Below are 27,934 nucleotides of genomic sequence, written 5' to 3' on the forward strand. Positions count from 1 at the left end.
TGTGAATCACGCTTCAAGTCAGCCACTGGCCAGCCTTGGGATGAAGGTTAGCGGACGTGAGTTCCGTTCCCGTCTGCTGGCCCCAATGGATGGGGCTGCCGGGTCCAAGCTCCCTCATCCACAGCGAAAGGAGGAGACCCGGTGAGGCCCCTGAGCTTCACAGAATCCCTAAGCAGCAGCGACACCAAAGGGGCAGCTGGATTGGGTCTGGTTGTTTTCCTCGAGGGCCTTTCACTCCCCATCCAAGGAGAAGAAACTTCTTGCCTGAGGAGCGGAATGTCTTCAAAGGAAACAAGAAGACAAAAGTTTCTGCAACTCTGGCTGGGAAGCCAAATGTTCTCCAGGGGGAAAAAAAACCCCAAGAAAGTCCAGCTGCCTTTTGGGAAGGCGCCTTTGGGGCAACCTTGGCCTGGAGGGCTGAGACGCTCCGGCAGGAGGAAGAGGCGGCTGGCCCAGCAGAGGAAGGCTTTTCCTCAGGGGGGGCTTGAAGCAAAAGCCCCCATTTCCTCTGTCGAAGGCGCCACTAGGAGGACCTGGGAGGCCTCTGAGCACCTTCCCCACTTTCCATCTTCCCCAGGGAGGCGAGAAACGCGGAATGAGCTTAACTGGGAACAAAGGCACACTCAGGCCAGCTTGAAGTTATGGGACATTTTTTTTTTATTTTTGTGGGGTTTTATTAATTTTTTTACAGGCTATTGTTGTACCCGTTGCTAAAGCTGCTGATTCTGCCATAAAACTAGAACAGAAAGTTTCCCAGAAGTCAATTCCCCTCCTCCTCCTCTTCCTCCTCCTCCACTGCTTGCCTACCTCCCAACCAAACCAGGCAACCCACCGCCTTACATGGACAGCAGGCTCAGCGGAGGGAGCCTGAGACACAGCTACATGAGTCTGACCGAGGAATGAAGAAGCCAGGAGTCCACTGGCCGTGAGGACTGCCCTGTACAACGTGGCCTGTTCTGGAGTTTGGTCCACTCTGGCCGCAGCTTAACCATAGAGATCGTCATCGTTGTCTTCACTGTAAACGTTGCCTCCGCCGCTGCCTCCGGTGCCCTGGCTGGGTCCAGCACCCCCCTGGTTACCTGATGGGAATCTGCCAGGAGAAGCACAGCGGGAGGGGGGGGGGGAGCAGGTGAGGGGCCAGAAGAACAATGGGGCTGCAGGAGGAGCTGGGGAGCCACAACTCCTGAGCTGGGGCTTGGAGTTAACGGAAGCCGGATGCCAACCCCTGGAAAGCCAAAGGGGACCCCACCCCACTACAGGGCAGAATCTCCTGCCTCAGAGAGCCCCCTCAGGAGGCAGCCAATGCATGCGACCTTTCTGCAGGTGCCTCATTCCATTTTCTCCCTTCCAGCAGCTCTTCTTGTTTTCCTACCACCCCCCCTCTCCTTCTGCCCAGACAACAAGGAGGCCAGGCGTCTCCAGAGTGCAATGGGAGGTATGGAAAGAAGCTGGGAGATGATAAGAGGCCAAGAGACCCAGGTGGGGCTGGGACGAGCCAGGCTCAGCCCCCCAGGAGGGTTTGGTCAGGAAACCAGCTAATGTCACTCAACCCTTGTAGTGAAAACCGGGAGGGGGAGCCGCAGGGACACTGCCTGGAGGATGCGCCAGAGAAGCCGATGGGCAGGTCCTGGTGGCTCTGCAGGCCCCTTGCCAGAAGAGAGCCTCACCTGACTGGCTCGGGGAGTCATGGACGCCCAGGTAAGGAAGGAAGCAGAGGCTCCCGGCTCCGCCACCCACCAAGAGCAACCCTCCCCGTTATTACCTGCCAAGTGAGGGTGCACTGAAAGGAAGGGCCGGGAGGGCAAAGGGCACACAAGCAGCGTACCTGAAGCTGCCAAAGCCACGGCTCTGCTGCAGAGTCTGTGCAAACATCTCGTATTTGCGGATGTCATTGTCGCTGACTGACCGGCGGGCAAACGCATGGCTTCCTCGAAGTGATCCCGGCGGATCTCAGGGACCGGGTCGTCCTCTTCCACCTCCTAAAGCACAGCAAGGGTGGGTCTGTCAGCACGGCTGGGGTCAGGCCTCCCCGCCCGCCCCCCCCGCCCGCCCGCCCGCCGCTCACCATGGCCGAGGGTTGGTCTGCCTCTCCCGCTCCCGCCTGATCTCGCTCTCGATCGACTCGCGGATGGCCAGCTTGCACGCCCGCTGGCAAACCTCCGTGAGGTCAGCTCCCGAGAAGCCATTGGTCATTTTGGCCAGGAACTCCAGATCCACGTCCTGAAAAGCAAGGGAAACGCCCCGTGTCGCATCTGCCCCTCCAGTCCCTGCTGGCAGCTGCCTTTCGCTCACCCGCCTCGCAAACAAGCAACCCAACTCGGGGGAAGATGGGGAAACAGAAGCCATAATAGCTGCCCCTGTGGGAGACCCAGAACACGCTTGAACCACCCCCTTCTCTAAAGCGGGGAGCAACGGGGGGCTGAAAGCCTCCCGGCACTGCTGGGCCTGGCTCGACTCTCCAGCTCTTCCCACGGAGCTGCCAGGGCCTCAGGCGCCTCCTCCTTCCCCTGAGCCCCCTCTGGCCAGCTGGCTGCAGCCCAGCAGCCTCTCCAGAGAGTTTGCCTTGAAAGCGGCTCCTGGGCTCCTGTTTGCTGGCGGCCCCCAACACCCGGCTGCCCCCAGGGTCCACGCTGGGCTTAAGCTCAGGGAAGGAAAACCCAGAAACCGCCTTCTGGATTCTCAAAGGATTGTCCTGTTCCCCTGAACAGGCACTGAAACCAACCCGGCTCTGAAATTAAGCCAGACAGACAGGAGTGGCAGCCTTCTCTCCCTCCCTCTCACACACACAGGCTCTCTGATGCCAACTTGCCTTGGCAACGGGCGACTTCCGCAGGTTGGCCTTGAGGATGGCCACGCGGGACTTCTCATCCGGCAGAGGGATGTAGATGAGCTGGTCCAGGCGCCCAGGGCGCAGGATGGCTGGATCAATGATGTCTGGCCGGTTGGTCGCGCCAATGATGAAGACGTTCTTCTTGGTCGACATGCCATCCATCTCCGTGAGGATCTGGTTGATCACCCGGTCGGCGGCACCACCCCCATCGCCAATGTTCCCCCCTCGGGCCTTCGCAATGGAATCCAGCTCATCGAAGAACAGCACGCAGGGAGCTGCTTGGCGGGCCTGGCGAGGGACAGACACCGCGTCAGTTGCCCAGGCGCCAGAGGCTGCCTCAGCACCCCAAGGGCTCCTGGCCACTGCCATCCCTCCTCACGGGGAGCGTTCAGGGCCCACAACCTCCAAAAGGCCCCGGAACTGGGCTCTGCCTATTGTGTGAGTCCTTGCACTCGTCTCCCTGAAGCCTGCAGGGCTTGGAAACTGCTGCCCAGTTTCAGGATTTCCAGATTCCCTCCGACACAGCCCCACATTCATCAGGTCGGCTGTGATGCCCAGAGAGGCAGTCCTGCAGGCACACAGACGGGACCCTGGGCTCTTCAGTGTCCCAAAACGAAGGCAGAGCTCTTTACAATGAGGTCAACGTTTCCCAGAACTCCCAAGGATTTGGGGGGGGCAGAGGCCTAATTCCTGGGCTGACTTAAGGAGAAACCGGGGAAGTCTGCCTTTGCCAGGAACAGCCCCCTCCCCCCACCCCTAACCAAAGACGCAGCCCTGGACTCTTGTTTCTGCCTGTGCCCCGTGGGCCCTGCGCCTTCTCTCGGGACTTCCTCCCTGCCTTTGCAAGTTGGGCTTGGCTGTTCACCGGCTTGTGCTTGTGGGACAGAGGGTGGCTGCCTTCAGGGAAGTGTGGGGCAGAGTCTTGCCGCCTGTTGGGGCAGCTAACAGGGCAATAAAGGACTCTTTCGAAGCTCCCCTCTGCCTGGGCGACCTGGGTCTTAACGCCAAGCCTCCCACCTAGACCTCCAGGTGAGCGGAGGGAGGGGGGGAGAGAAAGCGGAGACTCACCTTGTCGAAGATCTCGCGCACGTTGGCCTCCGACTCTCCAAACCACATGGTGAGCAGCTCTGGGCCCTTGATGGAGATGAAATTGGCCTGGCATTCATTGGCAATGGCTTTGGCTAGCAGGGTCTTTCCGCAGCCAGGGGGCCCGTAAAAGAGGACCCCTTTAGATGGGGTCATGCCAAACTTGAGGAATTTATCAGGATGCTCCACGGGGTACTGGAAAAGGAAGGCACTCAACGTCAGCTCCAAGAGGAGACCGTGGAGAAAACCAGGGAACCACCTGGGCACAAAACCTGCCCCCATCGGCTGCCACTTCAGAGGGGACAAACCAGGTCAGACCAGGGGCAGGAAGAAGGCTGCAACTAGCTCCAAACTATTATTTATTTCACCGTCAAATGTACACGGCCATTCCTCTGGTGGGAAGTGACTCTGGAGGGTAAGCAACCTTTCTCCTCCCTCCCACCAGTGGGTAGATCTCACTTCTGCTAAGATTGCAGCCATTATTAGCCAAATTCGCTTGCAATTGTCTCCAACTCATGTTTACAACAAACACACTGGAGGCAGGTAATTTAAAGGTGAAGCAGCAGGTAAACCCTATTAGGATGGAGGTGCAAGCATCAAAGCAATTCTGCAGCTAAACCCATTAATTTACTCTTCTGGAATTTGGTTACTGCTGCCCCCAATCTGACTTTGACAAAGGCTGTTAGAACAAGCTTGATGGCTACTTTTTGGCCCACCTAAAAGCTCCCCTCACAGGGCCTGGCTGTGTTCCAAAGGGCTCTGAACCCTGGCTCCCCCCACCCCCACCCCAGGCTTTGGGTCAGAGTGAGTGAGTGGGTCCTGTGTGTGTAATTGACTCTTATTTTTTGCTTTTCTTCAAAGCTGCTTTTTCAGGTATATCACCAAGTTATGGAGTTGGGTGGCCTTATAAGGTCAACATAAATCACCAAACAGGGGAACCTTACATGTATACAAAGATTGCACAGGCCCCGGAAACAGAACCATTCAACACACAGACTTACCCTCTGTTTTTAAACAGAGAACAGCCAGGAGAGGGAAGCCGGCCATGCCCCCTGCAGCTGGCCAGCCCCCGGCCCCCGCAGCCTCACCTGAACCAGCTCCTGGAGTTCCCGCTTGACGTCTTCCAAGCCCCCGATGTCTTGCCAGGTCACCTGGGGCACTTCCACTACGGTCTCGCGCAGGGCGGAGGGGTTGCTCTGGCTCAGGGCCCACTGGGGGAGAGAAGGGGGTGCTCAGTTCGACCGAGGCCATTCCTCCAGAGGGAGGCAGGGGAGAGACGCGCCCTCGGCCGCCTTACCCGGAAGTCGTCCATGGTCACAGCCAGGGAGTTCATCACTTCAGCATCGATGGTCTCATCTTCCAGGTCGATCAGGTCCATCTTCTTCCGGATGGCCTGCAGGGCCGCCTCGGAGCACAGCGCAGCCAGGTCAGCCCCCACATGGCCGTGGGTCTCATTGGCCACCTTGAAGCAGAGAGGGGGGCACGAGTAAGGATCTGCCCCTGCTCTGAGAAAGGGCAATCCGGCCTCTGCCACCACCAGCAGCAGGAGGAGGAGACCACCGTGATGCCCAGGCCCGTTCGGTCCACCCTGAGCCCGGGGTACCCAGGCAGGCGGCTGGAGTCAGTCTCTGGTTTTGGACCTTGCAACCCCCTAGATTTAGCCCTGTTTGGCGAAGGGGCTTTGAGAAATAAGAGAAACCCCCTGTGTAAAATGTCAGCCGTGACCCAGTTCTGAGGGCGCTCCGATTCCACGGCTCTGGTGCTCCCCCTTCTGGCTGCTTCCTTCAGGTTGCCTAAGCCAGGTCCTGCTCAGCTGTCTCATGGCTGCCTCGTCCTTAGCCCAGCGTTTCCACCCAAGTGGGGGCAGGTCTGGGGGTCTCGGGGCAGGAGAGAGAAAGGGGGGCTCATCAGGCTGGCCGTGGAAAGCCTTCTGGTGGAGGCGGCCCCTCCCTCCTTTAAGAGCCACCAGGCACAGCCCAAACTATTCCCAGGCTAAAAGAAAAGGCGGCCTCCGTCCTCACGACCCCGAGGAAGTTCTCCACCAACACAGAGCAAGGGTTCCAGCACAGGATCTAAAGCTCCCAAGGGGGGGGGAGGGGGGAGAGGAGGGGATTAAAATAAGCAACCGTCGCTTTCAGCTTAAGTAGCAACCGCCATGCATGTGACGGTCTCCTCCTTTCACGTCGCTCTGAGGGAAGCGGAGCCTGAGCGGCGCCTGAAGCTGCCTGGGTGACTTGGCCAGTTGTGGTGGGGAAAATATAAGGAGGAAGGAGTATTAGAGAAGTGGCAGGCGTGATTGCTGCCGTGAGCTGGAAGGAAGGAAGGAGGGAAGGAGGGAAGGAGGGAGGAGGGAAGGAAGGAGGGAGGGAGGGAGGAAGGAAGGAAGGAAGGAAGGAAGGAAGGAAGGAAGGAAGGAAGGAAGGAAGGAAGGAGGGAGGGAGGGAGGGAGGAGGAGGGAGGAAGGAAGGAAGGAAGGAAGGAGGGAGGGAGGGAGGGAGGAGGAAGGAAGGAGGAGGGAGGGAGGGAGGAGGAGGAGGGAAGGAAGGAAGGAAGGAAGGGAGGGAGGGAGGGAGGGAGGGAGGGGGGAGGAAGAGAAGGAAGGAAGGAAGGGAGGGAGGGAAGGAAGGAAGGAAGGAAGGAGGGAAGGAGGGAAGGAGGGAAGGAGGAGGGAGGAGGGAGGGAGGAAGGAAGGAAGGAGGGAAGGAAGGAAGGGAGGGAGGGAGGGAGGGAGGGAGGGAGGGAGGGAGGAAGGAAGGAAGGAAGGAGGGAGGGAGGGAAGGAAGGAAGGAGGGAAGGAGGGAAGGAAGGAGGGAGGGAGGGAGGGAGGAAGGAAGGAAGGAAGGAAGGAAGGAAGGAAGGAAGGAAGGAAGGAAGGAAGGGAGGAGGAAGGAAGGAGGAGGGAGGGAGGGAGGGAGGGAGGAGGAAGGAAGGAAGGAGGAGGGAGGGAGGAGGGAGGAGGGAGGAGGAGGGAGGGAGGGAGGAAGGAAGGAAAATACACACCTCACATTTGTTTTGCCTCTGTCATCATAACCTGCTACTAAGTTTACATTACATCTCATAATTATAATTTTAGAAAACCAACCAAACCCACCTGCTCCAGATCAACATCATCAGCCAACTTCATGTTCTTGGTGTGGATCTGCAAGATCTCCAGGCGGCCAGTAGCGTCAGGGATGCCGATGTCCACCTCCCGGTCAAAGCGGCCTGCAGGGGACCAAGAGCAGCCCTCACCTTTCCGTCTCCCGAGGCAGACCCTAACCCTCCGCAGCACCCAAGAGCCAGCGGGGCTCAGGCTAGGGGTGGGGGCAGCTTCACGGCCATCTTTTCCCAAGATGGAACCCACGGAAAGGGGTCCGTCAGGGAGACCCTCCAATTACCCTCCTTCCAGCTCAGAGGAGCCACAAAGTAGGAACAGTGGCTTGATCCCAAATGCAGCGGTGGGGGGCGGGGGCGTAGCGAGCCCAGGCGTTTTCTCAAGCACCACTGGCAACAACCAAGAAGCATATTCTGGAGTGGGGGGTCCTGTCCCCCAATCCCCAGTTTGCAGTTGAAACAAGGAACAAGTAAGTGTTCAAAACCACAATTTCTCTTCTGGCCCATCCGCATTTAGCAAAAGATTCTACACTGCATCGTGATTGAAGTGTGCTTGTTCGTGCAAGCAGATTGGCTCTTATAAACGTGAAAAAGTACACGGGACAAGCAGAACCGCAATTTGCATCAGCCGAGCACTATTATTTCATTTTAAGGGAAGGCCCCACCGCAGAGTCCGCTGGTCTGTAAGCAGCGGAAGTCTGAAAGTCCCACGGGGGTTTTGACCGCTGGCCCAGCTGTGCTCCTGGCTGTGGCAAGAGGACACTTTGCAGGCCATCAGCCGCACGCGTGTCGCTAGCCCACATCTCCCAACGGGCAGCCCTCCCCCCTCCCGAATGGAGCAAGCTCAGTTACCGAACCGCCGGAGGGCTGGATCGATGCTGTTCGGTCTGTTGGTGGCAGCCATGACAATGACGTGGGCTCGCTGCTTGAGGCCATCCATGAGCGTCAGCAACTGGGACACGATGCGCCGTTCCACTTCCCCGTGGGTCTGCGGAGAAACCAGTCGAGAGAGAGTCAGGCTGGGAAGGGAAGAGCTCGGCCTCAAGGAAGGGACCCCAAAGAGAACACCGGAAGGAAGGAAGGAAGGAAGGAAGGAAGGCTCAAAAGCAGATTAAAGTACTTTATTTTAAAATAAAGAGCCGTGCTGACGCAGTGGTTAGAATGCGGTACTACAGGCTCCTTCTGCTGCCTGCTGGCTGGCTGTGATTTGGCAATTCGAGTCTCACCAGGCTCAGGGTTGACTCAGCCTTCCCTCCTTCCGAGGTGGGTAAAACGAGGACCCAGATTGTTGGGGGCAAAGAGGCTGACTCTGTAAGCCGCTTAGAGAGGGCCGGAAAGCACTGCAAAGCTGTATGTAAGTCTAAGGGCTATTGCTATTGCTAAAGTAATAATGGAGAAATAATAAATAAAAACCAAGAAACCAGCCCCTAAGGTTACAGCGAGAGAGAGACGGGATCAAAGGCCATTTTAGTTCATAAAATTAGAGACTTCCTCCTTTGGCAGTTTAGACTGGAAATGGGTTAATCCGAAGAACAAACATCTAAACATCCTGAATGCTGAGTTACAAGGCAACAATGCCAGGAAAATCCCACTTTCAAAGGCCCCGCCCTCCGAGGCACAAGGAGCCCCCGCCCACCGCTCCAAGCCCACCTGTTCCAGGGCACTAACTCCCTAGCCTTTCTCATTCTTTCAGTGTTGTCCTTTTCTTATACCTGGCTTGCTTGTTATGCTGTCAATGGAGACAGATCAGAAGAGAAACACTGAAGTAAGTGGATAAACAAACACCCTGGGTGCGCTGGGGTAAATCAAGCCATAGATGTGGCTCATTGGCAAATACAGGTACAGGTTAATTCCTCGCTTAATGACAGCAATTGAACATCCCTTGCTAAGCGATCAAGTTGTCGAGCACAAGGGCAGGTGACCGTTATCGCTTGGCAAGGGCAGTTCCCCATGGCTGTCGCTAAAGAAGGCAGGGAAGTGGCTGTTGCTAGGCAGAAGAAGGTGGGTGGGAGGCCAGCGAGGCATGATGGACGCGGGCAGGGCAGGGCTGGGGGCAGCTGCCCAGGGGCAGGGAAAAGGGCAAGCCACCTACCAGAGAACTTGCGACCTTCTTGGCCAGCCTCCCCAATGCCTTCGCTTGCAGGAGCCAGCAGACCAGGTTACTGGCCACTGAGCTGTGGGGCCACAAGGCTTAGGACGCAGCATTGCAGGCCAGCTCTGCCCACTGCCAGGAGGTTGATCCTGATGGGGCTCGAGGTTGACTCAGCCTTCCATCCTTCCGAGCTAAAACGAGGACCCAGGTTGTTGTTTTTTTGGGGGGGCAGGAGGCTGACACTGCAAAGTGCTCAGAGGCAATGTTGATCCTGTGACAGCTGCAACCGCCACGTGGGCTGGCTGTCAGGGGCCCAGGTGGTGATCACGTGACCCTCAGGGACAGCCGGACGTTTGAGGGATCCCATTACAATAGGCAGAAGATGAGCGGGGGATGGGGGTTGGGGGGGGTTGGAGAGGTTTTCCAGACTGACATCAAGCAAACTCAGGGAAGAGAAACCAGGTGTTTGGGAAGCGGTTCTTCAGCTGGCCTTACGGCCGAGTCCCTTCCCTGCCTTCCCCTGGGGGGGGGGCTCAGGGCTCTTCCCCTCCCCAGCAGTGCTGCCCCCCCCCCCTTCCCACCTTCTCCCTCTTTGGAGCAATGGCGTCCAGTTCGTCAATGAAGATGATGGCGGGCGCATTCTTCTCGGCTTCCTCGAAGGCCTTGCGCAGGTTGCTCTCCGACTCCCCTGCTAACTTGCTCATGATCTCGGGACCTGTGGAGACGCAGGGAGAGGGGGGGGGGGCACTCGTCTCAGCCCCAAAGAACGCGCATCGGAGGGGCACAGCAGCCTGAGGTCCCAGGGCACACGGGGCTCCCGAGGCCTCCAACGCCCGTGGCCAAAATCGGACCCTGTGGAAGTCTGGACGGCCATCCTGTCCTGTGCATATTTCATGCAAATTCAACAGAAGTGGACACCAAATGAAATCTAGCTTTGTTTTGGTTTTAATCCTCACCCCTGCTTTGGAGAGCTTAACAACAGAGATAGTCCTCAACTTATGACAACAGAGCCCAAAATGTCTGTGGCTAGGCCAGACAGTTGTTAAGTGAGTTTTCCCCAATTTACGCCATTCCTCATCACAGTTTAGTGAATCACCGCACTTGTTAGGTTAGTAACACGGTTGTTGCAATGGCTCTCCCCAACTCTGTCTATCAGAAGGTTGCAAAAGGTGATCATGTGACCCTGAGACTGCCATAAGTATGAACCAGTTGCCAAGTGCCTGAATTTTGATCACGTGACCGGGGGGGACGGGGGGAGGCTGCAGCATTTGTAAGTGTGCAAAAACGGCCCTAAGCCACTTTTTTCCAGTGGTGTTCTAAAACACTGAATGTTGACTAAATGAACTGCTGTGAGTCAGGGGCTACCTGTCCCAGCAAACTGGCCGTGCTTCCAGCCACAAAGCCTTTCCAGCTGTTTAGCACGGCTCCAGTTCAGCCCGGATAGAGATGTACCTTAACATCCCCCCCCCTCTTAAAAAAAAAAAAAAGTAATAGTGGGGCTGGGGGAAGAGCCTGCTTCTTTCTGGCTGCACTGTGAAGCCTGGGCCCTTCCCTCAGCTTCCTTGAGGCACCCGGAGGTTTCCAAGGACACCGGCTTCAAAGGCAACTGCACGAGAGAGTCTCGAGTCTCTTTCAAACCCCGGGATGAAATGCCCAGGAGGACAGAGAGGACCATTCAGATCTCCTCACTTAAAAAGGCAGTTGTGTTCTACACCGAGTTTCCTGCTTTGTTTCTAAACTCTTGCTTTCGATCTCTCACTGCCTTGCTTAGATTTTATCACACGATTAGCTTTAATTTTGCTCTGGGTTATTAATGAACCAACCTGTGTAATGGCAACCAGAGGAATTAAGGGACTGCGTGTTGAAGGCCCCATACCTGCCAGGGGTGGCAACCCGGCCTTTTCTTTCAGCCACCCAAGGCCTGCAGGCCGAGAAGGCCCAGGCAAGGCTACTCACCATTGATCAGAAAGAAAAATGCTCCGGTCTCGTTAGCCACAGCTCTGGCAATCAAGGTCTTCCCGGTGCCAGGCGGCCCGTACAGGAGGATTCCACGGGGAGGCTGGAGGGACAGAGACACGTTACGACCAAGGGCTTAAAAGGCCCCCAGAATCCTGGGAGTCCACAGGTCTTTAAGTGGCTGAGGCTGGACACGCCTGACTTCAAGCTTAAGCTCCAGCACAGGTATTGCATGGGGTGAGGGGGGGCCTCACACAGTTCCCCACCCACCCACCCACCACCCCTGAATGTCTTCAAGCTCAGGAGCGGCTGGCTGTAGGGGAAAGTGCCTGCCCTCAGGGCAGCTCAGCCTTGGGGGCCAGAGCAGAGCCTCACCTTCACCCCAATGGCCTTGAAGAGAGCAGGGTGTCGAAGAGGGAGCTCCACCATTTCCTTGATCTGAGCCAGCTGCTTTCGGCAGCCTCCAATGTCGTCATAACCCACTTCGTTCAGGGATTCCTCTTCATCCTGGCGGCAATAAAGACAGAGGGGAAGGAATGTCAGGAAAAGCAATGTGATCTTCTCCTTTGCATCTCATCAGCCAGGAAGAATTTAGTCGCGCCTGCTCTAGACCCAGGCGGCCCCGTCTCAGACAGGGGCAGGGACACGATGGCCCCTGGGCGACCTCTGGACTTCAACTCCCAGAATCCCTTAGGCAGGGGCCTTCCCAAAGCCCACAGGTCATAAAGGGACCATCGCTGCCCACCCTTGCCCCAGGAGAGGCTAGTGATCGGTAGGAAGGGTGAGCCTGGGATCTCTCTGGAACAGGGGTGTCTAACTCACAGCCTATGGGCTGGAGGTCTCATGCGCTGGCCACACCCACGCCCCGTTTAGCAAAAGGAGGGAAAAGTCGTGATATGTCACGTGATGCTGCCGTAAGTTTGACACCCCTGATCTAGAACAATGGCATGTCGAGGTAGCCCAGGGTCAGGTTATCACATCCCACATTTCTGTTGTTTAAGACTGTTCTAATTTTCACTGATTTGAATGAATCTGATTTTGTAACCCTGAGAGTCTTGAGCATTTCCTGTGTTTCTCGGATGAGGAATCCACTGGTCCCTGTGCAGTTAGTTCTCGACTTATGACCATTTGTTTAATGGGTCAAAGTTAAGCCAGCCTTGGAGAAACCAACTCACGACCTGCATTCACACTCACGACGGTTGCACGAGCCCTGTAGTCATGGAATCACAATTCAAGGGCTTGGGCAACCGACTCGCCACTGGTTGCAGCCTCCTGCGGTCACGTGATCTTTTAGGGCAAAAAGTGCCCATTAGGGAAGCTGGATTTGCTGAACGAGTTATACGATTGGCTTAATGACTGTCATCAAAATGTCATAAAATCAGCTTACAAGCACCATGACTACAAGCACCATACGACAGAAATCCATCTACAAAACTGCTGTCATAAGTCGAAGACCACTTGTGGTTGTTTATCCAATAAAAAATCCTTTGTTGTGTTATTGCCAATTGTCTGGTTCCTAATTTAAGGGCACATTTTCCTACAACAGGTCTGGCAAAGTTCCCCATCAAACATTGTTGGGAAAGCTTAACAATCTTGGGATCAGCGTAACTATGTTGGGTGGGCTGGTTGCTTAAAAACGCAGAAGGTTCAGAAACGGCCATTTACTGACCTTTTCAGGGGGTCAAAACTGAGCATGATTGTGAAGGGAATCGGAAAGACCTCTCTAAAGTGGCTCAAGAGTCCAACGGAAAATGCAATAGGATCCCAGGCGCTGCCATGTACTGAATGCTTCCCACACCGTGTGACGGAGTCTTCCCCCAGGAATAAAGAACGTGAGGTGGGACTGGTCAGTTTAACAGCTTTAAAAAGGGGTTGGTTGCTTTCATGGAAGACACGTCTACGGATGGCTATTAGCCTCGGAAGCTCCGTGTTACTTCCAGCTTCTGGGCAGCCAGAGAGCAAATCCTGGTTCCAAGGGAAGGGGGGCAAGAGAGAGAGAGAGAGAGAGAGAGACTGCTAAGCAGCACCCAGCGTTAACTCTCCCAAGGTTAGCTGGATGCTACCATTGGCTGTTTGCCAGTCATTGCTTGGAAAAAGGAGACCGGCAAGACATGATGGCGATACTGGATAGAACATTATGGATGGTATGGAGGAAATGAACAGGGACAGCCACATGGGGATGGGTCAGCCAATGGAGCTGACTGAAAGGCCAAAAGGGTTCACTCCTTCAGACGGTGCACCATTATTAACCTGTGAAATCTGGTGTAACCATCTTGTAGTTTGGGGCAGTGGCTTTAAAGGGGGATCATAGCACTAGCACAGCACGTAGACTTATACACCGCTTCACCCTGCTTTACAGCCCTCTCAGAGTGGTTTTGCAGAGTCAGCATCCTGCCCCCAACAATTTGGGTCTCCTCATTTGATCAACCTGGGAAGGCTGGAAGGCAGAGTCAACCTTGAGCCCCCACAGGATCAAACTCCAGGCTGTGGCAGAGTTAACCTGCAATACTGCATTCTAGCCACCAGGGCTCATCATAAACTGAGGGCTCCATTCAGGGCTTCCGGCATCATCTCCAGATTGGGGACCTTTCTCCAAACCCCAGAGCCACAGGGGAGCAACCACAGAAGGGGGGATGTGTCTCGGGGTCCTGCTTGTGGGCACCTCTGAGGCCTCCAATGTTCCAACACGGAAAAAAAAAAAAAAAAAAACACCAAATGCTAAATTATCCTTGCTTGACCTAGCAGTGTGGCTCTTACACTCTTATATTCAAAAAGCATGGTTTACAAACTCACAATGGCCGGATCTGCACGAAGCCAAATCTAAATCATCTTTATGAGGCTTAGTACCAAAGTTCGTGCAGGTTTATTTGCAACTATACTTCTGACTCCCAACTTACTTCCAGGTGAGCTGTTGTTTGGACAGTACCCACCAAAGTAGCCTTCTCGATATGCATTGGTATTAAGAGAATGCCAGAGATGGAAGGGACCTTGGAGGTCTTCTAGTCCAACCCCCTGCTCAAGCAGGAAACCCTCTACCCTTTCAGACAAATGGTTCAAAGCCTCCTGGGGTGGAGGCCAGTCATTCCACTGGTTAATGGGTCTCACTGTCAGGAAATTCCTCCTTAGTTCCAGGTTGGTTCCCTCATTCTTCATAGGAACAATTGACCAAAGCCCCCTCCAGAAAGGCTGGGGGGGGGGGGTGTTAGGAATATGAGTCCCCTAACAGCTATTTCGGTTAGAAATATATAAACCAGGATAGACATTTTAAAACTCTATCTTTAAGAAAATGCAAAACTGTAATTAGGTGTGGTTTCTCAAATGGCCATAAGATGGAGCCAGAAACCTGGGTTGTCTTAGTCTGAGTCTCAGAAGAGAGTGTATCTCTGTTTCCTTCTGTTGGAAAGTATTGCTGTTCCTCCATTTTTCCTAACTGACTGATATTTTCTGGATTTAACGTAAGCCTGATACTGAACTGTTTTTGACACTGGACTTTATTACTGAATTATCCCTGGATTGAAAAAACTGACTGGTTTACCTGTGAATGACTTTCGACTGCTTGTTTAGACTTTGCTTAACGTTTCTGGAAGTAAAAACCTACATTTACTGTACAGTGTATCTGTGTGCTATGTGTGTGTTATTCAAACACTACTCTCACATACGTCTCCCTGTATGCGCTCATTCTCCTAACGGGGAATTACCTCAACAGGGGGGAATATCTACAAAGATCCCTCCACAGCAGCTCCCCCCTCTCTCGATACCAAAGGGGGCTATCGGTCCCCTCTGGCAGTCCTGCCGGGTCTCTCTGCTGAACTCACCTCTCGCTTGATAGGTTCTCCCTCACAGTGAATCACCGTATCTGGAGCGACTATGCAGTAGGGGCTGGGGTCCGTCTCCACCACCTTGAATTCCACTGCGCGCATGCCTCCACGCACCAGGAAAATGTCCCCTGAAAGCATTAGCACATTCATGAGAGCCCACACACTACAGCCGCCCCTGAAACAAGTAAACTTGTCACCAATCCATTAATTAGTACTGATATGTTTAGACTTTTGCAAGATCTGGCAATACAGTTTACCTGAAACATATAATAATATCATCTACTATATTGTTTAGTCTGGTTACCATAGCAGCCTCTGAAATTTTGACAGCTCAGAATGCACTGGGAAAGGTTTTTATAGAAGCAAAACAAACCAGCTTTAATAATGGTACGATTTCATAAGTGTGGAAAATAAGCAAGGCTAAGAATGAAGAGTATCATATATTAGAAAAGATTTAGGCAGCATCAGCTATATTTGTTTTTCAGGTTTACTGGATTGCCCAATGCAAGTTGAAAAAATGCTTCCCTGTTAGATAGGCAAGAAAGTGGAAGGCTGATCCATGGTTTGTTTGGATTCATAGGCACCTTTTTTTTAGTTTACTATACTTTATTGTCATTGCACCTCGTACAACAAAATTAAATGCCATCTTCAATGTACATTATAACTATAAAAATGAAACACAAACACACATCCTTCACATTCTATACAACTGAATTGAAAACCCCTGATATTTTTAGGAGGTTCTTGAAGGAAGCATGTTAACATATTATGAAATTATTTCCTCAGACCTGGAGTCTGAGGGAACGGGAAAGATCCAATTCATCTCTATGAACTGGACCTTTATCAACAGAGGGAGCATATCAGACAGCATGAACCCATCGGATCTAGATTAAATTTGGAGATGTAATAATTGGAGATGTCGTAATGTCACATAAAGGTATACAGTAACTGTGATTCCTGTATCATGGGAAAGTAAACTAATTCTATTTTTGTTTCCCTTTTCTTTCCAGTTCATTTTTCACATTTATTTTAATCATTAGCCTGCTTTATTTAATCTTTTTACATATAATCTTGCATGAAATGTTTAAATTGTATTCACAAATTTTGTATTTTTTATCTTAATTTGTAGCTAATGGAAAAATCAATAAGAACGTTTTAAAAAGAAGTGTTCTCAGAGGCTGTCACAGTCGTCCTTCTCCCTGAGAAAGCTCAGATATCCCAATCCAAGGGGCACATTAGACTGGCACCACTGAAGAAGCCAGTTCCTTGGCGTTTACTGGCACTTCCATAGTGCCTTGTGAGTAATCAAAGCCTTTCAAATACAATCATTGAGCAAGAAAACTCCGGTATGGAAGAAGAGCCATTAACCAAGACCGCAAATGGGAAGGCAGGAAGATCTTGCTGGCCTGCGTTTAGTCTGGAGCTTCCTTCAGGGATAAAAGTAAACAGAACTCCGTGCTCATAAGCACAATCCATTCAACTGCTTTCTTTTTTTAAACAATGGATTTTTCCAAATTGGGGATAATGCACCTAAAGTCCCCTCATCTTGCAATCCCTCAAATGGTTGAGCTTTTCAAAATAATATGGAGAGAACGTCCCTCTGGGGCAGCATGACCAGCTCCCGGCAGCTCTCAAGCAAGGCAGACAGACACGCGTGGCCTGCCAGCTGAGGAGCGGGCTCTGCTAGGCCACTGGCTCCTCCAGCACTAAAACCTGCGAGACCCAGAAGGCGGCTCGCCTCCCCAGGCCCTGCTGCCAGGAGCTCCCCGCTCAGAACTGCAGGCTTGTCGCTGTGTTAGAGGGAAAGGTTTCCCATCTCCAGGCGTGTCCAACTCTTAAGGGAATGGTACTCGCCTCTCTTTTCTAGCCAAGGGAGCCAGTATTATCCAAAGAGGCTTCCGTGGTCACGTGGCCAGCATGGCTGCAGGGCAAGGCACACAGAACGCTGTTGCCTTCCCACCCGAGCGGCCCCTATTTATTACCTACTTGCATTTGCAGGCTTTTGAACTGCTAGGTTGGCAGGTTACGGGGTTAGGATGCTGAGTAGAGGGGTCTTCTTCTATACTTGAGATGCTGTGACTCGGAGGTGTAACAGAAAATAGGCATGCATCTCTTAGCTCTCCTCGACTGTTGGAAAGAGACCAGTGACTACTACTGGTAGTAGAAGGAATCACAGAGGTGGTACTCAGGCACTGTAACCTTAAAGAAACTCACCAGCAACAGGGGGGAAGAAACCCTACCGACCCTCCCAAAACACAATGGTGAGAGACAGATCCAAACCCGGCCAGAGAGGAACCCTTGCAAATAAAACCCTTTCATGACCTGATCTAGCTTTCAATAGCATACACCCTTTGGACCACAAATCTCATAATCCCCGATTTTAAGATGACCCAAGGGAGGTGTGGTTAACGCTTCCACTCTGGATATTGCAGAGCAGGGACAGGAAAGCCACGGCTGGAAAAAAAAAGGCAACGGAGGCGGCCAGGGGTGAGGGATGCTGGACTTGGGGGGCTCAACCACCCCCGGAGGGTCAAAGGCTCACCCAGCCCCCCTGCAGCCCCCCCCCACCCTGCAGGACAGGCAGCAGGAGCCTGCCAGGGCCTCCTCCCTTTAGGGTAGAAGCGACGTCCCGAACGAACGAAGACCCACGGCTGGGCCTCAGGGTCCCTTCCCCCGCAGCCGGCGGCTCAGGCAGTTACCTTTTCTGATGGGCCTGTAGGCCTCCAGGAAGTATGGCTTGAGGTAGACCTCAAAGAGGTTCCCGGTGATCCCTTCCACGGTGTCATCGATGGGCAGCACATGGATGCGCTTGCCGTACTTCACATCCGGACAAGGCTGGATGCTGGAAAGGGAGAAGGGCCCCCGTTTATTCCCGGCTGTGGGATATTTCCTACCAGCCTCAATGAAAAACCCTCCCCCTCCCAGCGCTCGGTGGCCCGCCTCTGCTGAGCCTCCCAGGAGGGGAAGCCATCTCTCTCATCCTTTCCTTTCCTTCTTTCCTTTCCTTTCCTTTCCTTTCCTTTCCTTTCCTTCTTTCCTTTCCTTTCCTTCTTTCCTTTCCTTTCCTTTCCTTCTTTCCTTCCTTCCTTCCTCCCTTGAAGCAGCAGCCTCCTTTCACTTCTTCAATACATAAATAAATATGTGGCTGACCCGCCTCCCTGGATGGGACTCCAGGCAGCCTACAACTAGCACTTAAAACAATGTCACAGGTATGTTTTTAAAAAAATCTTTAAAAATTCAGGTAGTCCTCGACCTACAACAGTTCATTTAGTGACCGTTCAAAGTTACAATGGCACAGAAAAAAGGGACTCATGACCAGTTTTCACACTTACGACCATTGCAGCATCCCCCGTGGTCACATGACTCCTATTTATGACGGCTGCTGCATCCCTGGTCAGGTGGTTCCCTTTTGCGACCTTCCCACACACCCAGTCAATGGGGAGGCCAGATTCCACTTAATGACCATGTCAATAACTTAACAACTGCAGTGATTCACTTAAACTGTGGAATGAAAAAAATCGAAAAATGGGGCAAAATTCACTGAACCGTTTCACTCAGCAACAAAAATTGGGGGCTCAATTGTGGTTGTAAGTCGAGGACTGCCTGTCAAAGCAAGGCTGTAGGAGGAGAACGTCCACCTCAGCCGAGGGTAACCCCCTGTGCAGGCTCCCCAGGGCAGCCAGAAAAGCCACCCCAAAGGCTAAGAGGGGCCCAACCTCACCCCGGGAGGGGGACGATGTGCCCGAGAGGGGGGGGGCCCACAGCAGGGAAGGCTGGCCCCCAGGCAGAACTCCTTAGCAGCAGCAGCAGCAGCAGTTCTCTTCTACTCAGCCTGACGGGATGGGGGGGCCGTGATTGGGGAGAGACTCGGATAGACTGCTCTGTGTATTTGCGCTGGGGGCAGGAGGGGCCTTCAAGGTTAAAACCAGCATCTTGAATTGCATCCTGGAACAAACCGGCAGCTCTTGGAGCAGAGGCGAGTGTGTCATCCTAGGGACCCAACCTCTCTCTCCGTGCAGGTCATAATCCACTAAGCCAGGGCTTCTTGGCCACTTTAAACGGTGTGGACTTCAACTCCCAGAATTCCCCAGGCAGCTATGATGTGGGAGTCCACAGTGGCCAAGGCTGAGAAGCCCTGCGCTAAGTTCTTCCACAGCAGATGTGGAGGCTATACGTGAGAGACGGGGGCCGGGTCTGGGAGGGAAATTCTGCCATTGGAAAGAACGCGAGTGAGCCAAATATTAGCTTTCAACTACTCATCAGTTCAATAACTTTGCAGGGTACAAATATAATCTTATCGATTCCTGGCGACTTCACGGTGCATCTTTGTGATCTTTTCCTAAAAGCAGGGCGTTCTCTGAACACCCCATCAGAGCAGAGCCATGAAGAACAGGCGGATTTACAAGCAAGGGGCACATTTTGCAAAGTCCGGCTGCTACTGATGTAGATTAAAGCCCCAGCAGACGCCTTTGTGTCCGTCGGCTTCAGAAACCCTTTTAAGCCAGGGGTGTCAAACTCCATTTCATTGAGGGCTGCATCAGGGTTGCCTTTGACAATCTTGGGGGTGGCTGGGGTAGGCGTGGCCACCTCATCACATCCCTCGTGTTGGGGGCGCCTGTGGTGGCCAAGTGCTAAGGCAGGACTTCCCTCAGACCCTCACTCTCTCCCATTATAACCTCCTTCCTTCCCTTTCTTCTTCCTTCCCCCCTTTCCTTATTTTTCCTTCCTTGCTCTCTCTCTTCCCATCTTTTTCTTTGTTTTTCCTCTTTCCCTTTCCTCAAATGCAGAGGGGGAAAGATTTCTCCTTTTTTATTCTGTTTTTAGTTTGTTTTGCTAGCCCACTGCCAGCAAAAACGGAGCCCAGGGGAGCCACGTGCAACACCCCCCCGAAGGCTCCGCTTTCGCTGGCAGAGGCACCGCAGCCCTTTGCTGTCCCCGGGGCAGCCCCGTGGGCCAGATCCAGCCCTTGGGTCTTGACTCCGAGTCCCCTGCTTTAAACCCTCCCAATATCCGAGTCTGGGCCCCTCACCTGATGACGTCTCCAAGTCGCACCCGCAGGTTGTTGCGAACCACCCGGTTCATGCGGATTTTCTCATCCGAGCAGGAGTCGTCGGAGAGGACGATGCAGACGGCCTCTCGCCTTTTCTTGCCTTTGAGCAGCACCGTGTCTCCCCGGAACAGCTGCAGTTCATCCATCTTGGCCTGCCAGGGAAAGACAAGCCCTCTTAAAGCCGGGGAACCCGGGACCGAACGTCACTTCCTTGAAACTGGCTATTCCTTCAACTTCACTAGGGCCACCAGACAGGCAGGACCTGCTCTAAAGCAGGGGCCTCCAACCTTGGCCACGTTAAGACTTGTGGACTTCAACGCCCAGAATTCCTCAGCCAGCTTTGCTGGGAGTTGAAGTCCACAAGTCATAACGCGACCAAGGTTGGAGGCCCCTGCTTTAGAGGAGTGGGAGTTACGCCCTTCTTTGAGTGTTCTGGGTGACAATTAGGGAATCTGTGATCCCAAGAAATCCTGAACAGGTTAATAAAGGTAGTCCTCAACTTACAACCACTATTGAACCTAAAATTTATGTTGCTAAGTGAGTCACTAAATGAACTGTTGTAAGTCAAGGACTACCGATACAGTTGAATAGTTGTATTAACTGAATAGAAGCGCCCAAAGAAAGATGAGCACTTTCATAGGATGGGGATTCATTCTGATCATGCCAGACTTTTGAAAGAGGCATCCATGCTGTATTCTGGGTAAGACGGGATTTTGGCCACGGGAAACACCAGGAGCCAAGCCAGAGAGGCTGGTGGGAATCTTAGATTTTCACGCCGGGGAGAAAAAACTAGCAGTTGTTCAAGGATCATTCCACATTTTTTAGTCCTTTTTAACGATCGCATAGAGACCCATGGTGCCCTCCTCTGCAACAGGGAAGAACTGTAACGCTATGAAATAGGGATGGGGGGGGGGGGAGGTACTGTTGGGTGGATCAATTGTGAGGAGCCAAATTTTTTGTTGAGAAAGAAAAGGGAGAGACAAGAGCAGAGCAGCTTATAAATAAGCCCCTCCCCCATGAATAGCCTGAAGAAGCCGCTCTGCTTCCTTCTGGGAAAATTTCCTTTCGTCTGCCAAACAGCTCCCTGCTATTTATGTAGCACACACACACACACACACACACCTGCGACAGTGACACCACACTGTTGTCCTCATTGATTGCTTCATCAACGATTAACCGATTGGGCCGGTTCTTCTGCTTCAAAATTGCAGTTGATAAGTCATCAGCTTTGGAACTGTAATCAGAGAAAGGAGTTGCTGGTAGCTTTGGAAACAGAATCACGCCCCATTCTGGCTCCATTTCATCCACAGGCCGTTGCTTTTACTCTTACACAACCTGCTTTGAAAAACCAGCCCGTCGTGTACCACATAATACAACAAAAGGACTAAAAGTATTTTAAAAGGCTCAATTGGGTTTCTGCTAAGCAGTTATTGATCAAAAGTGTTCACAAACCACTTAGTCACTTACTACACCACTTAATATCCACTGCAAAAATGACTAGCAATTTTGCTCCAAGGGAAAAAAAATGTTTGTAGCAGCAGCCCTTTGCGGCAAACTTTTATCCGATTCTCAATATGGGGGATTTCTGGCCAATTTCAAACAAGGATAGCACTTTTCTTTAAGCCTCTTGGTTCACGGAAGTGTTAAGAAAGAAGTGACATCATTGGAAGAAACCGTTGGTAGAATTCCCACAGGGCCCCTCAGGTTGGCTTAAGCCACGTGTCTCTGTGGAGGAGCCCTTCCTGCCTGTCCTTGCTTGCCTTTCGCACAGAGAGGTCACCAGACCAAGGAGAGACACTTTTTATCTGCCTACGTGGGCACTTTTCAAACTCCTTAAAGGATGTGACTAATAGCAGGCTGACCTTTGCTCTGGAAGTGAAAGTGCCACTACCTCCTCTGGTGTGCAGGGCTCCCTAGCAAGTCGACTCCTGAGCGTGAGTCTGCACACAGCTACAATCTTTGCTCTCACACAAAGAAATTACCCAGGGACGCTTCCTCCAACTGTAGACACAAAAAGACCCAGAAACCATTTAAGGCTGACAACTTGAGGAGGGCATGTCCTTACCTCTTGGTCAGGTACGTGCCCCATCAAGCATTACTCAACCTGCATTTCCCAAAGGTGCTTTTTCCAAAAGGTAAGTTTTTCTGGGGGTTTTCCCCCCCTTTGAAAATGTTTCACTTCTCATCCTAAAAGCTCCTTGGATGAGAAACAAAAGGTCTTCAAAGAAAAACCAGAAAGTCCAGTTGCCTCTTGAGAAAAAAGGCACCTTTGGGACACCCAGGACCTGGGTGAGGGCTGAGGATCTCCCTAGACCTTTATTCCACCTGCAGATTCCGTGATGCTGAATTTCAAACAGCTTCTGTGAAGTCCCCTTTAACTACCCCACTAAGATCACAGACTACAGACCCAGACAAGCTGGAGCCCAGAGGGAAGGTCCCAAGAGGAGGAAGGGCAGCCCCTCAGTCACTAGCTGCTCCAATGAGATTAGGTGGGGCGGGTGGGGGGGGGGGGTAAGGGTTTACTGAAAAGGGTCTCTTGCAACTCTTTCATTGCTACAAACAGAATATTATGAAAACCCACTAAATTCTTTACACAACTTGTTACTTTATCTTTAAGCAGAAGTTGACACACTTCAGTACAGCCCATTACTCTTAGCGTATTTCTTCTGAAATATCTGAACTGATTTCTAATAACACCAGTGATAAGGAAACAGGAGTTAAAACTGTATTTTAGTCCACTAAGGTGACAGGCAAAAAGCTCCTGAAACTGAGCACATCCAAACTGACTGGGCATCATGGTTTATGGACTTCTACGTTATCCGACTCCATGTCTCCAGGGCAAGGAGGGGTCAGAAGGTAGAAATGCTGAGGGCAGAATTCCCCCCATCCGGCCAGCTGAGCCAAACGAGACTGCTTGAGAGTCTAATGGAAGAGATGTTGACAGCATCAAAACATCAGCCAAATGGAGGTAATAAAACAAAGAAAGCAGACGCAGGAAGGACACCCTGGGAATCCATACAGCCCTTTTCCGACTTAGCCAGAGACCAATTTCCCCATCGTTTCAGGGCCTGATTCAAGCCCTGATGACACAGCACTAAACGGCCAGGTTGGGGGGGTTTGTTGACTTGAAGCCGCTCAGAAAGCTGTCCCTGGAGCCCCCAAGGCAGCTGCCACCTGAAGAGAGGAGGAGGCAGGAGCCCGATTGAAGGGGCCGCCTGCCCTTTCTCGGCTAACATGGCAAGAGAGCTGCCCCCTGGAGTTGGGCTTTTCTCCAAGGCAGGTGAAGCTGACACAGAGTCTCTGGGTTGCCTGCTCACTATTAAATCACAGACAGAAAACTCTTTGGGGCATTTATGTCGAGGCTCTGAGAACGTAAACATCATGAGCGAAGAGCTACCTTTTGTCAAGGATGGGCCACCCACCCACCCATAATAATGCTAAACACCTGCCGACAGCTCCCTTCCTCCTCTGGGATCCTTGGTGCTCTCTGAGACTGACCTTGAGCCATCCTCGCCCATCCCTACCTGCCCTCCCTAATTTCAAGTTATTCCATTTTTAAACAGTAATGGAACTTGTGAAGCAGGCTCTCAGAGGTGATGCCAATCTGCCAGATTACAGCTCCTCTGTCAAATGACCACCTGGAGTGCCTGGCAGCACAGAGGCATTGACAGTGTGGATTAGCAAAGCCGTTTCGGGGGCACAGACCCACTTGGGCCAGCAAGCCGGCCTCTAAACAGATCTGGGTTTAGGCAGCCGTGGAGAAAGAGAGAGAGGTAAGATTTTCTACAGAAATCAGAAATGAAAGTCAGGTGTGAGGTGATACTGCATAGAGTTGGCTTGTGAAAGGCTCACTTTCTCCTCCCCTCCTGTCTCCACCCACAGCTGGGAAAGCTTAAGGCTGACTCCCTACTGGTAGTCAGGGCAGACTAAGAGGAGAACACCTGCCTGGGCTCTTCCCCAGTGCAGCACCTGCTCCAACGGGGTCATTTCAAAGTGAGAGTCTTCTGACGACACAAGCAGCCAAGGGTGGCCCTTGGTAGAATTAAGTGGCCTGTCCCTCTCCACCAACCCAGGGAGCTCGGGGAGATGACGACACCAGGAGCCGTGGGGGTTAGAGTGCGGCATTGCAGGCAAATTCTGCACACAGCCTGGAGTTTGATCCTGACTGGCTCAAGGCTGACTTTCACTGTCCCAAGTGAGGAGTAACATGAGGATTCTTGGAGGCCATATGATGACTTTGTAAACTGCTTTAGAGAGAGGTGTAAAGCACGGTGAAGCCATATATAAATCTAAGTGCTTTTGCTATAAAATAGTCTTCAATCTTGGCAGCTTTTTAAGACTTGTGGACTTCAACTCCCAGCCAGCCAATTGAATTGGAGTTGAAGTGCCCCAGCCTTAAAGTTGCCAGGGTTGGAGACCTCTGGCCTAAAACTAAGAATGAATGCAAACTACCACAGATAAGATCTCAAGGCTGAATTTGCACCAGGGCAATAAGAATGATGAAGCAAAGTCATTCTCTGGCTGTGGCTATCTGGCCACTTTAAAAACTCAAGACCGAAAGCCCTGCTAAGGGGGCAGCTGCGAAGTATCCGGATCAAATTGCTTGCATCTGCTCACAGCTGGAGAATAGCTGGCCATACATTGCTGAGAGGATGAGGCATCCATCTTGCCTAGATATCCAAGATCAGTTTGAGCCAGGGGACCCTGAGGAACTGGACAGGGCAGTCCAAGCTATTAGTGTAGCCAACTATGAACCTGATACCTGGCCAGTAAAAGCTGCAGGGGAGGCAACAGGAAGCTGATTTGCATAGTTCCTGGGAGGGGTACTCCCTCCTCCAGAAGTCATCCCCCAGCCTACCTCTTTCAGGCAATGATTGCTCGTACCCAATCTTCCCTTTTAAGCTAAGCTATTTGCAAGGTGCTTGACCAATAGCCAGAGAATCCTGAAAGATCTGATCTAAACCCAGCTGGGATTCAGACATGGGCACCAGACAGAAAATGTCAGAAAAGGCATCCTAGGAGATCACCTGTGGTGGGGTAAGAACAGATACAACAGTCTTGTTTTTGCAATATGTCTTGGTAGCTTGTCCCAAAGGTCCTTTCCCAAAAGGCAACTGGACCTTCTTGTTTCTTTTCCTTGAAAATGTTTGGTTTCTCATCTAAGGAAGCTCCTTCAGTTCTGAAGTTGAAACATTTTAAAGGAAAAAAAACCCAGAAAGCCCAGTTGCCTTTTGGAAAAGCACCTTTGAGACAACCATGACCTGGACATGGACACCTTGGGGCCTCCTTTGGATTCCGCTGACCACGCTATCCTTCTGGACTGGCTCTGTTGGCTGGGATTGGAGGGGGAGGCATCATTTTACAAGGGTTCTCCTTTGAGTGGGTTTCAGGCAGTGAGGGGAAAGAGCCAGGTCTGTGGGAACTTCAATATGGAATTGCACAATCCCCACCCGTTAATATCTCAATGAAACTTCAGAGATATTAGCGGGCATCCAACAAGGTATGTCCACTAATGCACAGGTTCCCCCTGTTATAAACTCTGCCTGGACCGGAGATGCATTTAGGAGTCCTGATTCAATGTCTGGATGGGAAAAATCGGGCACAGGCCAAACCACAGTAAGACTGAGCAGCTGCAGATTCAAAATCCTACAGCAACAGCCCCGATTTGACTGTAGATGAGGCCACACTGCACCCCGTGGAGTTTGCTGGCAGTTTAAGAGAGTCGCACCTGCCATAGTGCAATGGGAGGTCATGGCCAGGATGGTTTTTGCACAAATACATCTTGTGTGCCATCTGTGGCTCAGAAAACTTTGTAGTCATTCACCCACTCATCACTTAATGGCTGGACAACTGCAGTTCACTTTACATGGGGCTGCTCTTGAAGATCCTAAGAGTGACTTTTAAAACAAGCAATGTTTTGAGAAATATGTCTCCATATTTAGACTGATGTGTGAAAGAGGCAACGGCCTTCACATGCCCCAATTCCAAACCATTTAGAGCTGTATTGTGTGCTCTAGTCCATAATGGAATGCTCCCTATGACCAGCTTCTGTTATCAAATTTCCTCTTCCAAGTGATTCCACGTTAGTTTTGAATAATCTTCAACAGCAGCTCAGTGAAGAATTCCCTGCCCTCATTGAGACATGGGCCATTTTAGCCCAGTTCTCAAGATGGAGCTGGCCCACCACAGACTGCCAAAAGCCACCGGGTGTCAGAGTCCAGGTCTATGAAGGGTGCCCTAAATGACAAGCCTGGCCTTTCAAAGGGAAAGCCCCTCACTCCAGAGCAGTCAGTCCTCAACTTCTGACTCATCAGCTCTACTGATCAAGCCATGTCAGGATTCCACTTCAATTACTTAGCTGGTGCCCATCTCACTGCTCTCTCTGTTTTTCAACTTTGACAACTTTACGAATCCCCCAACATGCTTGCTGCCAAATTCTGAGAACTGAAGTCCCTGCATTTTAAAAGTACAGGGGTTGAGAAACACTGCTCTGGCCCATGGCTCAGCACTTTACCAGCTTCCATGGGATGCAACTGGGAAGAACTACAGAAATGAGTAACAGATGCTGACTGATGAAAATCCACCGATATTGAATCACCTTCCCCAGTGGTTTCAAAAGAAAACTGATCAGCCTGTCACAGAACAAAATTCTGCAGCTTTTCACAAGCTACTGGCCACAGGCTAGGTGGGCATCTCTAATGGTCTTAATCTCATGCAGACACAGATGACTGGAGCTACTTTTAAAAGTAGTTATTACATAATATTCAGAGATCTAGAAAGAGAAGGAATCATTCTGCCAATAGATCAAAAAGCAACAAAAGGGAAAGAGAGAGAGAGAGAGAGAGAGAGAGAGCACCGAGGGCTCCAAAGAAGGCACCCCTGACCCCTAAGTCTGCAGAGGGAAAACAGAACCCCGTTTCTAGCAGAGCATCTTCTCTTCTTCCCAATCACACCCACCAGCCACACACCCAGGGGGGCCGGGAAGGCGAAGCCAGGAGCGTCATCCACCTCTTGCTCACTCATCTATTCACCTGCTGCCCTGAGCCAATCCTGCCCCCTCAAACCCCCCAACCCCCCCATCGTGAGTGTGGAGCTCGTGGGATTCTGGGAGTTGAAGTCCCTTCTCGGACTGGGCCGGGGGAGGAAGGGACCTTTCCCAAAGGCACCCGGACTCCTTCCGCTTCTCCCCTTCACGAGGCTCCTGGCTTGGCGGAGAAGGGGAGGGAGCTCCGGAGGCCTCTGGAAAGAAAGCCCGCCATAGATCCCGGCCGCCGTCCGAGGGATGCCTGGGGCACAAGGCCCGGCTCTCCTCGCCCGGGAAGCCGGGAAGAGCCCGCGGGGGGCGGCGGGGCTCCGTCCATCCCCTTTAAGGGCCTCCCGCGTTCACACGACCGACTCAAAGCGGCCCCACAATAAACCCGGGGTTTCGGGGTTCGCCCTGCGGAGCTCCTAAGTGAGGCTGAACCTGGCCCCGCCAGGCGGGCGAGGCCTCCCGAAGGCCACCAGGACCGGCAGGCCAAGAGGCAGCCTCGCCCGAGCCCTGCGGACCCCCAGGGGCCTTTTGCGGGAGAGGGCCACCCCAGCGCCCCCCGCTCGGCTCCCCCGCCGGGGCGTGTCTCTCGGCCACCAGGCCCCGCCGAGCCGTTCCGGAGGAGCCCCGCGGGCGGCAGACAAAGGCGGAGCGGCGCCCTCGCCCGGCCGGGCCCCCGCCGCCCCCTCGCTCCCTAGGGCGGCCAGGGGGTCCGCGCGGCCTCCGGGGGGACCAGGGCCGGGGGCCAACGTCGCCGCCCGCCGGGACGCGGCTGTTCTCCTTCTGCCGGCGCGGGGAGGAAGGCCGGCCGGTCGAACGGGGGAAGCGAGCCCGGCGGCGGGCTCGGGGCAGGGCACTCACTCGGGTCCCGAGGCCATGGCGGCGGTGTGGACTGGCGCGGCGGCGAGGGTCGCTTCGGCTCTGCCTGCTCCGCACTGGGTTTTTCCCCTCAGCGATCAGCGCCGACTCATCGGGGGTG

The 27,934-nt window shown here is 52.8% G+C and overlaps 1 protein-coding gene across 1 annotated transcript; it reads right to left on the minus strand.

The window, feature by feature from the left end:
• Positions 1-633: 633 nt before the first annotated feature.
• On the minus strand, positions 634-27,933 carry VCP (valosin containing protein). The gene is made up of 17 exons (XM_026684964.2): positions 27,817-27,933; positions 21,048-21,159; positions 19,905-20,077; positions 17,575-17,717; positions 14,873-15,003; positions 11,433-11,564; positions 11,058-11,160; positions 9,683-9,816; positions 7,862-7,997; positions 7,008-7,120; positions 5,214-5,378; positions 5,005-5,127; positions 3,899-4,111; positions 2,810-3,118; positions 2,066-2,220; positions 1,826-1,979; positions 634-1,090 (listed from the first exon to the last, which is right to left on the minus strand). The coding sequence occupies exons 1-16, from the start codon at positions 27,831-27,833 to the stop codon at positions 1,889-1,891; spliced, it is 2,250 nt and encodes a 749-aa protein (XP_026540749.2). The 5' UTR covers positions 27,834-27,933; the 3' UTR covers positions 634-1,090; positions 1,826-1,888.
• Between the last annotated feature and the right edge of the window lies 1 nt (position 27,934).

This window comes from Notechis scutatus, chromosome 2 (assembly GCF_049901735.1).
Source record: "Notechis scutatus isolate UNSWTSFEM ecotype Mainland chromosome 2, rNotScu1.2, whole genome shotgun sequence".
Lineage (NCBI taxonomy): Eukaryota > Metazoa > Chordata > Lepidosauria > Squamata > Elapidae > Notechis > Notechis scutatus.

Excerpts from the sequence above, each read along its gene's own strand:
- VCP (XM_026684964.2), bottom strand. Across the intron at positions 3,119-3,898 it reads TGCGCGAGATCTTCGACAAG|GCCCGCCAAGCAGCTCCCTG; the intron begins GTGAGTCTCCGC and ends GTCCCTCGCCAG. Across the intron at positions 2,221-2,809 it reads GGAAGTCGCCCGTTGCCAAG|GACGTGGATCTGGAGTTCCT; the intron begins GCAAGTTGGCAT and ends CTTGCTTTTCAG.